Source organism: Bactrocera tryoni, chromosome 5 (genome assembly GCF_016617805.1).
Source record: "Bactrocera tryoni isolate S06 chromosome 5, CSIRO_BtryS06_freeze2, whole genome shotgun sequence".
NCBI lineage: Eukaryota > Metazoa > Arthropoda > Insecta > Diptera > Tephritidae > Bactrocera > Bactrocera tryoni.
This window is the reverse complement of record NC_052503.1, coordinates 32032597-32050836: the sequence shown is the minus strand read 5'-3', so window position 1 is coordinate 32050836 and position 18240 is coordinate 32032597. Positions and strand designations below refer to the sequence as shown.

General features: G+C 38.7%; 1 protein-coding gene across 1 annotated transcript; it reads left to right on the top strand.

Annotated features, from left to right (window-relative positions):
- Window positions 1-1183: 1183 nt before the first annotated feature.
- LOC120777720 lies at window positions 1184-15776 on the top strand. The gene is made up of 3 exons (XM_040109210.1): window positions 1184-1465; window positions 14111-14538; window positions 14627-15776. The coding sequence occupies exons 1-3, from the start codon at window positions 1193-1195 to the stop codon at window positions 15609-15611; spliced, it is 1686 nt and encodes a 561-aa protein (XP_039965144.1). The 5' UTR covers window positions 1184-1192; the 3' UTR covers window positions 15612-15776.
- The last annotated feature ends 2464 nt before the right edge of the window (window positions 15777-18240 follow it).

The window sequence follows — 18240 nt, the reverse complement described above, 5'->3', positions numbered from 1 at the left end:
CTGAACAATTTCATCAGAGATTATACCGTTATTAAAGACAATAATCCATGTCAAATTTTATGCCGATAACTTGTCAAATAAAAAAGTTTTCCATACAAGCACTTGTTTCCGATCGTTCAATTTGTATGGCAGCTATATGCTATTGTAGTCCGATCTGAACAATTTCTTTATTGTTTATACATTTATTTTAGGCAATAATTTATGCCAAATTTCGTGATGATATATCGTCAAATAAAAAAGTTATTCATACAAGAACTTGCTTTTGATCGTTCAGTTTGTATGGCAGCTATATGCTATTGTGGTCCGATCTGAACAATTTCTTCACTGTTTATACATTTATTTTAGGCAATAATTTATGCTAAATTTCCTAATGAAATATCGTCAAATAAAAAAGTTTTTCATACAAGGACTTGATTCCGACCGTTCAATTTGTATGACAGCTATACGCTGCAGTGGTCCGATCTGAACAATTTGTTGGCATATTGTAGCGCTATCTTACATAATAATCTGTGCTAAATTTCACATGCTGATATATTGTCAAATAAAAAAGTTTTCCATACAAGGACTTGCTTTTGATCGTTCAGCTGGTATAGCAGCCATACTTTGTAGTAGTCCGATATCGACAGTTCCGACAAACGAGCAGTTTTTTGAGAAGAAAAGGACGCATGCGAAGTTTCAGATCATATCTCACAAACTGACAGACTATATACATCCAGATGGACAAGGCCAAACCCACACCGTCATGCTGATCAATTATTTATACACTTTATAGGATCTTAGTATACCCTGTTCAGGGTATAAAAAACATTTTCATTAAAAGTTAAACCACTTTTATATCAGCTACACGTGAGCTTAACTTCACAAATTTACATATGTATCTATGTGCGAGTATTTGTGTGTGTTTTGGCATTAGCGAACGAGTTTTCGGCATTCAAGTGGCACAACTTATTGCCACAACGCTTTTAATTTGTAGAGGAAGTGTGTCGGAAATGCTTAAAAAACTTGTTGTTGCAACACACATAAACATATATACACTCACTTGGCAGCGCAGAAAAACCTACGCATGCGCACATTTATTTGTATGCCACTGGCAGGCTTTTCACACATTGCACGTTTTTTACTAAAACAAAAACAAAAAAATTCATTTCATTTTATTTCGTTTCCCTTCTTGTTTTTGCAGGATGACAATCTCATGTTCGCTGTTGAGGATGAAGATGACATTAACAATGTCGACGATGGTGGTAATGCCGCCGCCATATCGAAACCACCTGTGGCTGCCACACGTTCAACGCTAACGGCTCATTATGCAGCTGGCGCAAAGCCGCCAGTTGCCGCGCGCACCACACCCGCCGCCTGCATCGAACAGCGCCTGCCCGCCTTTAAGGCACACAGCGACAACACGGCCAATGTGCAGGTGGTGTTGCTACAAAATCAAGTGGACACACTACAATGGCAATTGAAGCAGGTAAGCTTGTTTACATAAAATAGTTGTAACTCAATTGAATTCGGAAATTTGGTTGCAATGACGACTTGATGCCTCACAGTGATAATTGTGTACTTTTTTCTGCTAAAAACAAGGAAGAGTGATTTGAAATTAAAAAAAATTGGCACGGTCTCTACCTCTAATAGGTTTAGACCCCAGCTACCGAAAATGTGTACCCAAGTGGCAATGGCTAACTTTTCTCCGAATAAATCAGTCACTCTGTGGGTCATATTACAGGAATTCATAGAAAGTATTTTTCTGATAATAATATACCCTTTTGTTCAAAATGTATAAAATCGGTTTAACCTTCTGCTTCTTCTTCTTCTTCTGTACTGACGTAGATACCGCCAAGTTAACAACAGCTCAATTGTAGCCAATTCGAGATACCATGTGCAGCTAGGTCCTTCTCCACCTGATCTCTCCAACGAAGGTGAGTTCTTCCTCTTCCTCTGCTTCCCCCGGCGGATACTGCGTCGAAAAGTGCCGAGCTGGAGTGTATTCATTCATTCGGACGGCATGACCTGACCAGGTCTCTCTTAATTCACAGAACTCTGTCAATGTCATCGTATAACTCGTACAGCTCATCGTTCCATCGAATGTGGTATTCGCAGTTACCAATGCCCAAAGGACCACTTATCTTCCGCAAAACCTTTCTCCCGAAAACTCGTAACGGCGACATATCAGATGTTGTCATCGTCCATGTCTCTGCTCATGTAGCCGGACTGGGATGACGAGTGACTTGTAGAATTTGATCCTTTTTCGTCGAGAGAGGACTCTACTTCGCAATTGCCTACTTAGTCCAAAGTAGCACCTCTTGGTAAGAGATATTCCACGTTGGATTCCAAGACGGCCGTTGTTGGTGTTAATGCTAGGTCTCAAGATAGACGAAATTATCTACGACTTCGAAGTTGTGACTGTCAACAGTGACGTAGGAGCCAAATCGTGAGGTCGACGACTGTTTGTTTGATGACAGGATTATATTTCGTATGAGTTTTGCAGCATAAAGGCAGCTCCTTTTCATACTGTCAAAATAAGCTTTGAAATCGACGAAATGGTGGCGTGTGTCGATCCTTTTTTCACTGGTCTTTTCCAAGATTTGGTGAATATCTGGCCAATTGTTGATTTTCCAAGCCTGAAACCACACTGTCAATTTGTGTAGACGCAAATCAGCGATATGTTGAAGATCTTTGCTTTGATGCGGATTGTGGCTAGACGTTCATCCACCGGAATGAATTACAGGACTCGGCGACGGAGTAACTCTCGTGTCATAAATCCCATACCGAATTTCCGCTCCAGCGCACAAAATAAAAGTGTTCTGGAAAAATCCTAATAGCATCATATATATTTCTAGTTTCAATTATAATTTGTTATTCTGATAGTATATTGTACCCAGTTGCTACCTACATACATACAATGTATGTCATACATACAGATTATCATACTTAAAAATATTTGTAATATACTTTATAAATTAGTCAACTTTGTTTTTCAAAATGTATCAATAAGCACTCAACACTTAAATATTCTTCTTAAGGGTCAGTATTTTTCATCGTAAAGTCTTAAAGTTTTCATCGTAAAGTGCTTAAGACACTCAAAAATCAAAAGACTTAAGCAAGCAACCCGATCATTCGCCTTCCGTAAGCACGTATTCCAACAAATTCCATTAATTGATTGATTTCACACAAGCTCCAGGTATAGTTTGCGCAATTATGATAACTTCCCAGATATCTCTTTTAAATATACACAGTTACGAGAGTATCACTAATACCAACAGATAGTTGAAACCGCCACAGTGTGCGCGTACAACTCAATTCTTAAGTTATATAAGACAACCAATTGCCGCATGTAAAAAGTTCTGTTCAAATTATTATTTCCGTTCTCATGCCTTTTAATGATAATTGCGGCATTCACACATACATAAATATACTTATATAAGTGGATATATGTTGAGTACAAACACCGCCGTGGTAAATCTATAAATGCGTTTGAATAACATCAATCAACCGCCTGAACAAAAGGTTCACCACTAGGCAGCACAAAGCGGTGGCAATCATTTGTTCTATGAAAGTAAATAACAATGAAATGCGTGTACGAAGTTATGTAATATGCCGCGCTTCCCGCAGAAGTAAGGAAATGACGCCTTCTAATTATTTGTTGCGTTGTTTCGCTAGGCATTGGAAGGCACTTAAGCAGCACAACTCACTTAGAGGACGCTTTGTTTGAACCTTTCGTGGACTTTGAAGTTTCGTAATTTGCTTTTGTTTTTCACTAACATCACTCCATCAAGCTGGTAGTCTACACTAAGGTTTTCAAAAGAAGAGAAGCACTGGTTAACAGCCTTGAAATTTATTTCGAACATGTTCTTTAAGGAAATATTAGTACTACCGTGACCTCATTTATGCTTAAGGCATTGTGTCCTTTGTTTATATATAATTCCCTGGAAAGCAGAGAAATGTGTGGAACAAATGTTAACATAAGTGAGTTGTTGGTTTTTGAAAAAAAGAGTATGTTATTACTAAATTCAAAAGCAGCTGCAATTATCAGTTTGGTGGTAGCGGAACCTTTGTTATTATTGTCACCTGTCACTATAAAAGTTAAGTTAGCTTGTTATACGCATTAAAGAAGATCAATATTCTGTTAGTTAATATCAAACTTAAGATTTTCGACTCGATCTGAATCTACAAATCTGATTAGTATGTTTATGACTTTACTTTCCCTCTAGACGGGAATAAAAAGGGGCATAATGGGGACAAAGATAACATCTCAGTCTATACCGACGGGCCCAAAATGGACTGCAGAGTAGGCACGGGAGTTTATTCCGATGATCTGGACATTTCTCTCTCTAACCGTGTACCGAACTCGGTAGCATCTTTCAAGCGGAATTACTGGGCATAGAGAAGGCCTGCAAAGCTCTACTGAATACCAAGCCCGCTAGGATCGACCATAAGAGAACTCAATATACAAATTCAACAATTAGCAAATAACAGATGGAATGCAATATAACTAAACAGATATGGCCAATATATGACAAGAAAATAACTAACGACTTATTAAGTAGATCTAGAAAAAGTATCTGTAGACTAACTGCTACTATAAAGGGGCATTGGCCATTTGGAGAACATGCGTCCAAAATGGGTATGCTCTTCAACAACATCTATCGAGGCTGCGAACTAGTAGGGAATAAAGAAACAATTTTCCACTTGGTCTGTGAATTCCCAGCCCTATCGCAGATCCGACACAGAACACTTGGAATAAATCAAGCACCAAACCTTGAATGGATGTCTACAAAAGGTATATATATCGGACATTAGTAGCTTTATTAAAACCACAAAATGGTTTGAACGAGAACGTGAAACGTGGTAGCAATAATAAAAAGATCTACGAATAGTGCACCAAAATGGCTCAGCTGTTGTTAATTGAACCCGAAATACAATATAAGAGCCAGCCGTGTTCATTTTTGTAGAAAAACTAGCCTTTACACCGGAATAGCTTGTAATAACTGACAAGTTGATGAAAATACGCCATGAGCTAGTGTCTCACCCACGGTTTTTACTAGATATGACCCCAACGACTATTTTATCTTTCCCAAATTCAAAAAATATGCTCTTACGGTATATAAAGGCGTCAATAAATAGCTTAAACATTCGGCTCATAAATATTATAATTTACAGCACTTACTTCAATGATGGTACTGAAATTACCATTTGATCAAATTTGACCCGGACTGACAAAAAAAATTTTAACGTAGTTTTATATAAATCTTTATTATCATCCTCAAAAGGCTTATTTTTAGTCAATTATAGTACTAAAAATCACTGTCTGATCAATTTTGACCCGGACAGAAAAAAAAAACATTTCAAGGTAGTTTAATACAAGTCTTTATTATCATCTTCAAAATGTTCCCTTTGAGCCAATACTGACATAATAGCGATTTATCATAATTGCCTTAGTCTTGTTTAAGCCTTAGTATGGTTTTCAGAGAATTTTGGGTTTTTCCGGTTTCGGCTCATTTTTGCAGCGCCATCCGCTATTTTGTCGAACAGTTTGGATATCATATTCATAAACTCACGTCTCGTTAACAGCTGATAAATGTCAGCAACGTTGTTAAGGCTCTTTTAAGAACTTGATTCTAGGTGGATTTTGCAAAATATTCAGGTCCTTTAACGTGAGTCGAGTATTGACATGCATCTTACCGAAAACATTTACCAAAGCGTATTGAATCGTTCCATAAGACCTCTTTATATCCTCTTCTATCTCTGTGATGCCAATCCGACAGCTTTCAAGCACTGTTCTTTAACTTTTTCGATGATATCGTCATTAACAGAGGGTGATGGACGACTCCCATAAGGGGAGTCAATTACTTCCCGACCTTCATTGAATACATTGTGCAACCCTTATTTTTGAGCTAGTGAGAAAGTCTTCGGATATAAGGAAATTGATGCTCAGTAAATACTAAATATCTCTCAATCCAAGATTTTTGTCAATAAAAACTGATGCGCTACAGTGACGTCAGCAAACCGGACGAACATTATAAACTAAATATGCCCGCAATCTCAACACACACTTCTGTTAGCTAAATCATTGCTGCCAGCACGTGCTCAGCGTTTTAATCCTTCAATTTACTGCCTTTTCAATGAAAGCTTGTAAAAAATGTAATTGCTTATGAATTAAAAATAGCTCTACATACCCACACATATATGCCTATGCGTCGGCATTCTAAATTTCTCTCTTATCTCCAATCGCAGTCATTTCTTCTCGTCTGCCACACACATTCACACACATGCAGACGAAGTTAAAAATTGTGCTCAAAAATCACTTTCTGTCATATTTTCCACACACACGCGGCAGACTTTAATGACCGCGGATCATAAAATGCTAATGAAAATCAACGAACTAATAGCGCCATCAGTCAGCCAGTCAGTCGGTCAAGCGGTCGCTTGTAGGCTGTGCCATTAATTCATTTTATCTGTCATCTACTTTTGCTCACTTTTATCAGCGAACGTGATGCTTTGGTTCCATGTTACACTTTTTCTTTTCATCGCCACTTGGTTTCATTTTGCCTCTTTTTTCAATTTCATACTTTTTAATAGAGCGGCAAGTGTTCGAAAATGTATACTTATATACATACATATACCTGTATCTAAAAACTCGTATGTATATTAATCAAACTATTATGTTCCACATTCACTCGTTCGTCGCTCTTCGCTTTCGTCTGCCACATTTTACCACTCGCTTTTTGTTCGCCTCTAAAATATTATGGGTACAAGCACCTGTCTGGCAACTAAAAACTGAGTTTTTCAAGATTTCCATTGAACTTTTTGTGGTCGAGTTTGTTAGGCGTCTTTATACTAATCCAGAAATGAAGAAATGAAATCAAACCACCACAAATCATTTTAATGATGTTTATTGTTTGGATTACTTATGTGGTGACGATCAAAACGCTTCCTATTGCTTACATAAGCCAGAAATATTATAAATGTTTATATGGAGTTCTTATTACATATATATATATATATCTATATACATATATATATATATAAATTATATATAAATAATAATAGCGCCAGACAAATAAAGGTTAAATTAGGCAAGTCGGTCTTTGGAGTACTCTTTGAAGGAGTGCAGGCCGAAATATCTCCAGTCATCAAACAAACAGTCGTCCCACTCGCGACTTGGTTCCCATGGCACTGTTGGCAGTCATAACTTCGAAATCGTAGATAATTTCTTGAAATTCAACGCAGAATAACACTTGCCAACAACTGATACTTCGGACTGAGTAGGCAATTGAGAAGTAAAGTCCTCTCTCGACGAACAAAAACCAAACTCTACAAATCACTCATTATCTCCGTAATGCTATATAGTGTAGAGGCATGGACGATGAGAACATCTGATGTGTCGACGTTATGAGTTTACGAGAGAAAGGTTCTGCGGAAGATTTATGGTCCTTTTCGCATTGGCATCGAGATATAAGACGGCATTGATATATGTTGTTAAGCGAAAGCGAGCTACGCAGGTTAGGTAATATCGTCCGAATGGAAGAAAACACCCCAGATCTGATAGTATTCGACGCAGTACCCACCGGGGCAAGCAGAGGAAGAGGAAGACCTCCACTCCGTTGGAAGGACCAGGTGGAGAAGGATCTGACTATACTTGGAATCTCCAATTGGCCTCAGATAGCGAAAAGACTCACTATAACCCGCTCACCCGCTATATCCTCCAAATATTGCACTGTCCAAATATTATTTGTTCCGTGTGATGGCACATGGTCTGACTCCAAAGCAGTTTCACTCACATGACAATATCGAAAATTGACTTGGTTCTCGAACAGCATCACAAGATACGTTACAAGTTACAAGAACGGTTTTACTGTAATGGTATACGAACTTTGCCAAAAAGATAGGAAAACGTTGTGACTAGGTATACTTAAAATAAAATTAATTTTTAACCATTTCTTGGAAATCATACATTCTACTAAAACCCGCTTGATTTGCAGGTACCCTCAATTAACTTGCACTTGCAGACAAGCAAAACATTGCTGATTTCACTTGAAAATATTTGCCAACCAACAAGCAGGTGCCAATGAGTCAGCCAATTTAATGTCGTAGCCAAACTCCTAATCACACTCTCGTACTAAAACGTACCGTCTAACTTCTCCCACAGCCATTATGTGTAAATTGCTACAGTAAGCCAAATTACAAGCCAACGAAATTAACCCAAATATCTGACTTGCACAAAAAGTGAAAATTTAAAAGTAACTCTGAAGTGTGGGTGTTCATGTATGCATGTATGTAGCTACTTAGGTTAAGCCAAATGCTCACTCACACACCAACTCTGTGGAGGACTAGGACTTTAATAAAATGCCAAACAAGCTGGTGCAGTTTCGTTGCTTTAACATACAATGCAAGAAAAAGATCACCTGCTGGAAATTCCGAATTAAACTCAACTTTTTTTCACTTTGTTCTTGAAATTATTTTGAAATAAAGAAATTTTCAAGCTTCGCTTTGTTTTACAACTACCTGCCTCCTATAGGACGCCGGCAAATATAAGAGCTTACAGACTTTATACCCAAAAAGTATATAATTTTTTCCTCACGATTCACGATTCTCTTTCAGAACACATATTACACCTCTGCAATGTTCGGGATAATGCATTTCATGCATTTTTGTACTGAATACCCTTTGATGTTGAGAAATAGACGGATCTACAAGTTTTTGACAGCGCGTCAGTCGTTCTTCCTTTTCGCTGTTTGACGCCATTTGGAGGTCTTCCTCTCTTCCTCTGCTTCCCCAGGCGAGTAATGCGTCGAATACTTTCGGTGTTGGAGTATTTTCATCCATTCGGATGACATGACCTAGCAAACGTAGCCGCTGTATTGTAATTCGCTGGGCTAAGTCAATGTCGCTGTATACCTCATGCAATTCATCGTTTCTTCAACTGCGGTATTTGCCGGAGCTTTTCACGTGATCAAAACTTTTCCGCTACGGCTACTATTAAAGATCTCTATTAAAATTAACTTCTGATATTGATATGAGCTCAAACCAAATCCACTGGCAGCTCATACCTCTGACTACTGAGATCTTGTTAGAGGATCTTGTGGTTCAGATGAGATCCCTGGTAAGATCGACCTCCTAACCTAACCTAGAAAAAATTAATATTTTCCAGAGTATCTTCCATCCATCATCTGCTAAGAAGTCCCAGAATAACAGATTGAAAAATAGTCCATGAGATCAGCTCAGCTCAGCTCAGCTTTTCTATCTTCTAAACTTAACGGTCGTACAAATCGGGACTTCCCTCGCTGACTATATTAATATTGGCGGAGCTCACTGTATCCCAGCAATCTTATAAGCTGGAATACGAACTGTTCTGAAAACATGTTTACAGTCTTGTCATAGTTTTGTGGCCGCAAACATATTGTTGACTTGAATTATACCAATTTTTTTCCTATTTAAAATTTAAGATTTTCGATTTTATGTTATCGCCAGCTTGCAGTTTTCCAACAATTTCGCAAATATTTATTTGCTTGTTTAACTTATCTAAAATTTCTTTTGCTTAAGGTTCTCTTGGCCGAAAACAGTCGGCCTGGCCCATTTTTGCGGTCATTTGCCAAATTCCGGCTGCTGTAATGGCTGAACCACACCTCATACGCAGTGCAACCGAACTTTTATATTTAGTTATGAATGTACTCATATATATATGTATACATATACTATAACTACCAAATGCAATTATTCCGAAAATTGCGTTTTTCGTTTTGCCAAGCAGCAAACAACCAATAATAACAACAATAATGTTTAGTCTAACTGCCAACAGCTGGCAGCCAATAACTGACACCCAGCAACCCACAAAGTGCATAACCACCGAGTCATTGAGTCACCAAGTGTTTCCTCCTCAACCTCTGCAATTTTGTTTAATTTTTGTGTTTTGTATTGTTGTTGTCGTTTTTTTGTTGCGCCTTGTATTGACTAGCAGTTCATTAGTTTAGTTATTTTGGCAAGTATTCACGGTAATATGAGTTTGGTAATGAGCATTAGGGTTACTCATAAACGTCCGAAAAATTTGTAAGCTTGTGCTTTAATAGTCTTTATATTATAATATAAAATCGGCTCATTGTTCAATTATATAGTTCCAGAAGTTCTGCTCTTAAGCAGCACTTTCCTTATGAGGTTTAATATAATTTTCAAAAACCTCAAGACAGTTTTGATATATCTACTAAACATATAATTCTATCCAAACAATTTGAAAAGTCAATTATTTATTGTATTAACCATCTATTCGATGTCTACATGATAAATAATCAAAAAAACTTTGCTTTAAGCGAAAGAGCTTGAACTTGCCTGGTCATAGAGAGATAGATAGATAGATAAGAAATTGAGGCTTTGCACTGCGACCTATGGTATATTGTGTTCTCTTCTATATCATATATAGTCCTACATTCTGAACAATTCCAAGAGCCTGCTGGGCTCGACTGAGGTGATGCCTGTTCACGTAGATGGAACCTAGGGCCTTGAGCCTGCTTCCACAAATTGCTGGCCAATCTGTAATCAGGTGTTCTGGAGTTTCCTGTTCCATGTCGCAAAACCGGCAGTTTGCGCAAGAAACTATGCCCATGTTGGACAAGTGCTTCCTGCAAGCCTGCAGTGCCCTGTATAGAGCGCGAGAAAGAGGCAGAATTGCCTTGTCTTAGTGAAAGGTTTTTGGTCTTTTGTGGCTGATTTCCCTTCTTATAAATTTCTCCCAAATAATTATTGACACATTGCTCAAAACTGATTGTTTTAAGCTGCTCATTTGTTCAGTTATAACAAAGACATCGGACTAAGTATTCACTGTAAAGCGTTTTGTACTTCTCTTTTTGAAGGCCTATTGTTGCTTACTCTCGTTTCATCCATCTTAAAACAAGATTCATCTCACGAACTCATATAATATTTTATAATCGCTACTTTCTTTGAAATTACTTTCCACCAATTGGCAATATTGTCATATTATGCTTTAAGGGATCGTCTCAGTGTGAGAGCGGTGGTTTGAACAAAAAATATCGTTTATTGTTTTTTCGATAGCTTCTAGTAGAAAAAAATAGGAAGATTTAAAAAAAAACTCAAAAAGCTAACATAGCGCGATAGCGAATGATGTTAAAAATATTCTCTCCAAATTGGAACTAGATATCTTCAAAACTCTTTCGTTGAGAGTGGAAACTGTTTCGAAAAACACCATTCTGAGAAAAACCCGTTTTAAGATTGGAGTCGCTATGTTCCCTTTCTACAAGAAACGCTGTAGCGACCGTAATAATTTGAATATACTTTCCGATAAAGCAACAAAAAAATCGATTTCTCGAAAAACTGAGACGATCCCTTAATCCATGCAAAATATAATAAAATGAATTTGACTTCACGAAATGCGTTTTGAAATAAGGTGACCCAAATAATACTCGTCCTCGTACTCGAGACTACTCTCTCTTTCGCATTCTTTTTTATTTAGCCTTCAAATAGTACTCTTATGAGTCTCTCTCACGCGCTCGGAGCACTTCAAATCATCAAACTTTACCAGAACAATATCAATATGGAGCTATTCATATGGATATTGAATCCGGTTTGCTAGAAAGATTTAATTTCCAACCATAATACTTTAGTTCTCTTGAATCTTGATAAAAAGAAGAAGGCGAACCCTAGGTACTACTTTCTGGTAATCTTTAGATGTTATCCTTAGGGATATTGCAAGCTTTCCATTGAGTGTTTTGAAAAATGTGACAATTTTTGACCTGTCCGGAGAATAAGAGAGGAATGCTTAGTGTTGATCTTTCTATGGCTGCCTCACCCTAGTGTCACTTTGGTTTAAACTCCAGCTACCACAGAGCGAAGCTCCGAAACCTCTTTTCAAAATTAAACAGCATAGCCATGCAACGGGGCTGAGTATTTTTGTCACTTCAAATTATTGTTGTTGTTGTTCAGGTATCACTGTTGGCAATTAGACAAATCTTTGGAACGTTATGTAAGCAATATCCGTAATTAATGGACATTTTTGCCAGTAAATTAAGTCGTTTTCATAAGCAGTTGTAGCTGCTGCCTTAAAAAATTGCGAGATAATATTAGAAGCTAATAACTTTTTTGGAAAAAATGGAAATTTATAGATTGCTGAAATCAATATGTCATGCGAAGATTTATATAGGTGGAAATATAAGTTTTCCATTGTGTTGTTTGTGGAAAGCACACGAATTAGGCTGAGAAGGACTTTGGTCATTTTCCGAAGCATTACAAAAATTTTTTCTTCAGATAATTAAGTATAATGTAAGAATTAATCGAGTTCCTGAACTCCAATGATGTCAGGAGATATAATTCGGATTCAGGAAAGTATTTGACAAGAGCAAAATGGGTTTCCAATATTCATTTCAAGATTCAAGCTTCAAGGATAAACCAAAGATTCTCAAAATATCTTCTATGAGCTATCAATTTAGCAGAATATATGCCTTTCCTGCCAAAAATTGGTCCCACTTAGTAGACTAGTTTGTTGCGATCCTTTTGTTTTGCATCGGCATTTTTGATATTTGAAATTTCGCTGAAAGCTTCTTCGTACCTTAGCATTCATAGAAAAATCGACAAAAAGACTACACTACTGGCTGCAGGAGAAATTACATTTAGCCTCGGGCATAGCTCGGTAGGTATTGGCAGTTGGACAACCACCGACTACATCAACCCCACTCTTCAACTGTTCAAAGTAAACATAGAAAAATATGCCTGGCGTAAAGGTATGTTAGCTACGCGCAACACTCTAAACATCTAGTTGGTGCGGGAATATACTGTCCAGAGTTAGGCATAAGCCAACCTTCTAAATTGCCGGGCCACTGCAGTATATTTCAAGCTAATTCTCTGCTATTGCGAAAGCCGCGGAGCTGGTCTCTAATGCACTTACAGGCAATTCCAGAGTCAACACCTACTTAGACAGCCAATCAACAATCAAAGTAGTAACCTCGTAACGCATGTCGCCAGAATGCCAGAAGTGTCTTGGCAAGCAGGGCAGCAGTGTAAAGTATTGCCAGAAGTAAGCAACTTCACTTCTACTGGGTGCCAGGTCATAAAGGCATCGAGGGTAATCAAATAGTGGACGAAACTGCCAGAAAGGTGTACGGCTAATTTCTGAAAACGTGATCGACATTGGGAACGAACTCGACAGAAGCATGGTAAAGAAAATCAAAACCCGATGGAACGATCTACCTGTGTGCAAAACTGCAAAAGTCATGTGCAAAACGATAGATCGGAAGTACATAGAATTTCTATAGGCACTCGATAGAAGAGATTGCAGGAACATGATGGGAATAATAACTGGTAACTGTGATAAGATGAAGAATACTGTAGGAAATCTCTAGAGCAGGGCACCAGGGAAATAATGGAGCATCTATTGTGCACTAGTCACCATTGACAAGACTACGCTATAAGCATCTGGGGTCATCACGTTATGATACACTGGAGGTGATATCGATATTGTAGCCGCAGAGTCTATTAAAATTGCTAAAGGATGACTACTTCTCTCGGACCTAGCAACTGAACTCTATCTGGTATCGCAAAGGACCAAAACTTGTCTATGCGTGGCTTATTGGCGTACCAGACTAATCTAACATAACCTGACCTAGCATTAATAGTCGTTATTGAAAGAAAAGACTCTAGGTCATAAGCTTTTAACACCGTCACACCACATGATCATCTGCTGGGTTCAACTTTCTGAACTGATTAGATATAGTCGGGGTGCCCTTCCATACGGGCAAGTTATGTTATTATCTAAAGCGCAAGAATGTAGGCGCGGCTAATTTTCTTTATACATATATTGATACCCTAAACAGATTGTTAACGAAATATATAGATACATATAGGCCTAAAAGGGGCGGTAAAATTGTCTTGAGCCAGTCCTGGAAATAGCAGCTATCATCCAAACTTCTGGCATTTTGTGAATAGGACGATATAATGTGTAGTTTGAACTGAGAAATCTTTGTCAGAGGCCAAATGGCATGTCATTTGTTATTTATAGTTTCACAAGCTATTTAAATATTGCAAAGTGACTATAGTTACAACAAAAACAACAAATTTTAGAGACAATTTTGTCTTTTTGCTAACGAATTACATTTCCTCTGTGTCTCTTCCGCAGGTGGAAACAAGTAATGAGATGTATCGTGCTGTCATCGAAGAGATCGCACGTTTCCTTGATCGTTATCAAACGCAAAAACAACAACAACGCCAATTACAACAACAGCAACAGATATCCCGTTCCAAGAGTCTCTACCAAGTGTACGATGGCAACAGCGCCGGCGAAGGTCATGAACAAAGCGCCAGCGGTGTTGCTGTCTTTGGAGATAAATCAATAAGCACATCTTCTGCGTGTTTGCGCACGCGCAGCACCAGCAACCTGATCGTAGACCTCAAGCAATCGGCCATACACAATGGCAACGCCACAAAATCAGGTGGCGCCAACATGAAGCACAGCAGTCTGGCCACAGCAGCAGCAGATAAGCGGAGTTATGATGCCATTAACACAACCAACAACAATGCATACACAACATTCAAGGACTTTACCTGGTATGCTCACACTAAAGATATTATATATAAACGAGTAATTATTATTAATTATTGCATTTACTTACCTCCCTCCCGCCCGCTAACACAGGCGCCGTTCACCCAAAAAGTATGCCGAGTCCAAAGCTCAGGCCGCCGCTGATGATCTTGAGGAAAAACTCAACCAGGAAGCTTTTCGTCTGTCGCGCACCATTCACAATCTACTCAACACATCTACACGTCAACCGGATTTAACGCAACACCGTAACGCCGCGTCCGCGTGCAACAATGCACTGCATGCGAAAGTGGCGAAACCCACAACAATACCGACCAACATACCGACAACACTCATTACACCTGCTCAAAACAATGCGAGCAACAAAATGAATGCCACAGCTGCTGCGGACAAGCACAACAGTCGCAACGTCCCAGCCGCCGCCACCAACTCGCTTGCCAACGCCACTGCGGATATGCTCTTCCTGCGCGCCAACAACATACGCGACTCGCGCCTATCGTTGCGTAGTTCCACTGATAGCTCTGTACATTCCACCACCTCCAATTCGTCTGCGGTGTCCACCTCATCCTCTTCGGCAGCTTCGACTTCATCGAGCAAGGTGGAAACGGACGAAGATGTCACACTACATCATCCCTTCCATCCGATTGCGCTGTCGTCATTCAAACAGCACCAACATCCGCTCAGTTCAGCCACCGAAGACGAGAGTGGCTTCAGTTCGATTAGCTCATTTCAGGATATCGGTTTACCGCTGTGCTCCACAATGATTTCGAACGGCACATCCACACCGAATCGCTTATCGTTGGCCAGCGTCAAATTGGACTCAACCAGCTTGGGCAATGGCAACGGTGCGACCGTTGCTGGGCTGTGTGATGTCGAGCCGCGCGAATACGCGTGCGATAGCCGTAATTCGACCTTGAAAGCCAATCATCCCGGCAATGTGCTGGGCGTACCACTGCAAGCTACACACGACATGCAACACCGTTGGGACACAACATCGAAAACTAGTTATCGCAACGCCAACAAGTATCAGCGTTTCTCCACGCTCTCCAATGAGGAGGCGTCCGCTGTACTTTGGGTGTAGGAACGCGCAAATCGGCCTCAATTCTACTTAGTGCATTTAATTTATTAAATGTTTCTTTTAGTAAAGAAATCGAAAGAAGCACATACATACACATACATATATAGTAGATATTTATAAGTATATTTAACTTGGTTTCATTTCGGCGAATTTTAAAGGAAATTTTAATCAGATATTTTAGTGCGTACTTCACGTTATATTTAGTACTGTTATTAGATGGTACGAGTCCGTGCCTTTTAATATGTTAAATGTTATTTTTAGAGAAGTATAAATTTTATGATATTCATTCTTAAATTCTTCCAGTTTCTGTCGCACGAATTCGCAGTTGCATTTATCTCCATATACATACATACATAAACATACATATATACGATACATAGTTTTAAAAACGTTTACTAAACGCTAAGATATTATTGAAAATTAAATAAAACGCCAATTGGTCTAATTAGATTACACTGAAAAAAAAACTGTCTTTCTTATGAAATACTTTTGGGATCCTTTTTTGGATTGGTTTGTGAAACATCCTTCCGAAAGACTCCATACCATCATGAAACATTAAATAAATAGCTTTGAGAAATTCCGGTGGGGTAATAGTTTTTTATAGGGTTTTAAATTTTAATTAAATTTTAGCTAATAGCCTACTTTAGTGACCGTGAAAAGAGAATCGACACTCCACCTCTTCGTCGATTACAAAGCTGCTTTTCACAGCACGAAAAGGAGCTGCCTTTATGCTATTATGTCTAAATTTGGTATCCCCGCAAAATTAATACAGCAGTGTAAACTGACGGTAAGCAGTACCAGAAGTCGGGGAGTACCTCTCCGAGGTAAGAGGTTTCAAACAAGGCGACTCCCTACTATGGCAAGACGAAATACTACTGTCATTAAATCATCAACAGTCGTCGCACTCACGACTTGGTTCCCACGCCACTCTTAACAGTCATAACTTCGAAGAGTTGGATAATTTCGTTTATCCTTGAACCAGCATTAGGCAATTGAGAAGTATAGTTCTTTCTCGACAGAGAATTCTTTCAGAATTCCAATAGCATGTTTCACAGTTGGACCAATATTTTCTATAAAATGTTGTCTGTAGGAACTGGAGTCCACATATTCGGTATCTGGGGGTTTGAACATTTGAAGTCCGATTTTGACAAATTTTTGGACATCATGGTGGTCTACCTTAAGCGAACTATACTCTTTCCGATACATTCATTCTTTCTTGATTTCCGTACTAAATAGTGAAAGAATCAGATGGAATTTAAAATTGTGTACATGAAAGAACGTGGTTGTAGTCCGATTTCGCTTATTTTCACACTGGAACATAGGAATGTCAAGATTGTATTATATCCCAAATTTGGTTGAAATCGGTCTGGAAAGTCGCAAGATATAATTTTTCACCTAAATGTGAGCAGTGCCATGCCCATTGTGTTATTTTCGCGGCTCTTAAACCCTTTTGTATCATCTCGGCTATAAAATTGAATGCCTCTGGTGTATTTATTTTTTATTATTATTTTCGCTTTTTGTAGTTTTAAACAAAACCATTCCATGCATAAGAGACGGGTTTATCATCTGATTTCATCCATTTTTGCATCGTCATCAGGGTAATCCTAAGCAAAATTATTGGACGTATCTTAAGTAATATAGGAAATATGTAGGTGCCTCAAAACTCTTACGAGAGCCTGGTCATGCGCACTTCTTAGAGATTTTAAAACCACAGGTATCGGAATTGATGTTACGGTACTGTGTTTTCATCCATTCGGACGACATGACCTAGTCAACGTAGCGGCAAGTCTCTTAATTCGCTAAATTATGTCAATGGCGTCGTATATCTCGTACAGCTCATCGTTCCATCGACTGCGATATTAATAAATAATTAATAAATCTCCCACAGAACACCAAGAGGAAGACTTCCACTCCGTTGGAAAGTGTAGATGGAGAAGGAACTGGCTACACTTGGAGTCTTAAATTGGCGTCAAACAGAGAAAAGAAGGAAGTACTGACGTACTATTGTAAACTCGGTTCTAACAGCGTAAGCGGTGTCTACGCCAGTAAAGAAGAACTTCAAAATTCATTAAAAATAAGTTAAATTTGTTAGCCTGAACAATTACCAGACCAACTTGAAGCGCGCTTTTGCTTCGAAAGAAAACCGGCAGAACCACTATGCAATGGTGTAATCTTGGAGGAAATTGTTTGGATCGGATTAGATGGTATAGCATATAGCAGGCATACAAACTGACCGATCAAAGTTCTTCTAAGGCATCTTTTGTATTTGTGAAAGGTGTTATAACGGGTGATACAAGTAGATGTACTTTTTTCAATAGTCTTCAGTTGTGGTGTCAAGCCTGTCATGTTATTTTTGTTCAGTATTGGAGTCAGCTTGGAAAGACTTACGGCTAAACAACGTTTACAAACCGTTCAACTTTATTACGAAAATTAACGTTCCGTAAGGAATGTGTTCGGCGCGCTTCGCTCAACTTATGGTCAACAAAACTAGCGCGTATTGAAGAAAATATAGCAGCCCTAGCTAAGAGTGTACACGAAGACCGTGGAGAATCGATTCGACGCCGTTCGCAGCAATTCGAAATTACGTTAAACGACTTGACACATTTTACGTCGAGATCTTAAACTGAAAGAG

Excerpts from the sequence above, each read along its gene's own strand:
- LOC120777720 (XM_040109210.1), top strand. The coding sequence starts at position 1,193 with ATGTTCGCTGTTGAGGATGAAGATGACATTAACAATGTCGACGATGGT. Across the intron at positions 1,466-14,110 it reads TACAATGGCAATTGAAGCAG|GTGGAAACAAGTAATGAGAT; the intron begins GTAAGCTTGTTT and ends TCTCTTCCGCAG. Across the intron at positions 14,539-14,626 it reads ACATTCAAGGACTTTACCTG|GCGCCGTTCACCCAAAAAGT; the intron begins GTATGCTCACAC and ends CCGCTAACACAG.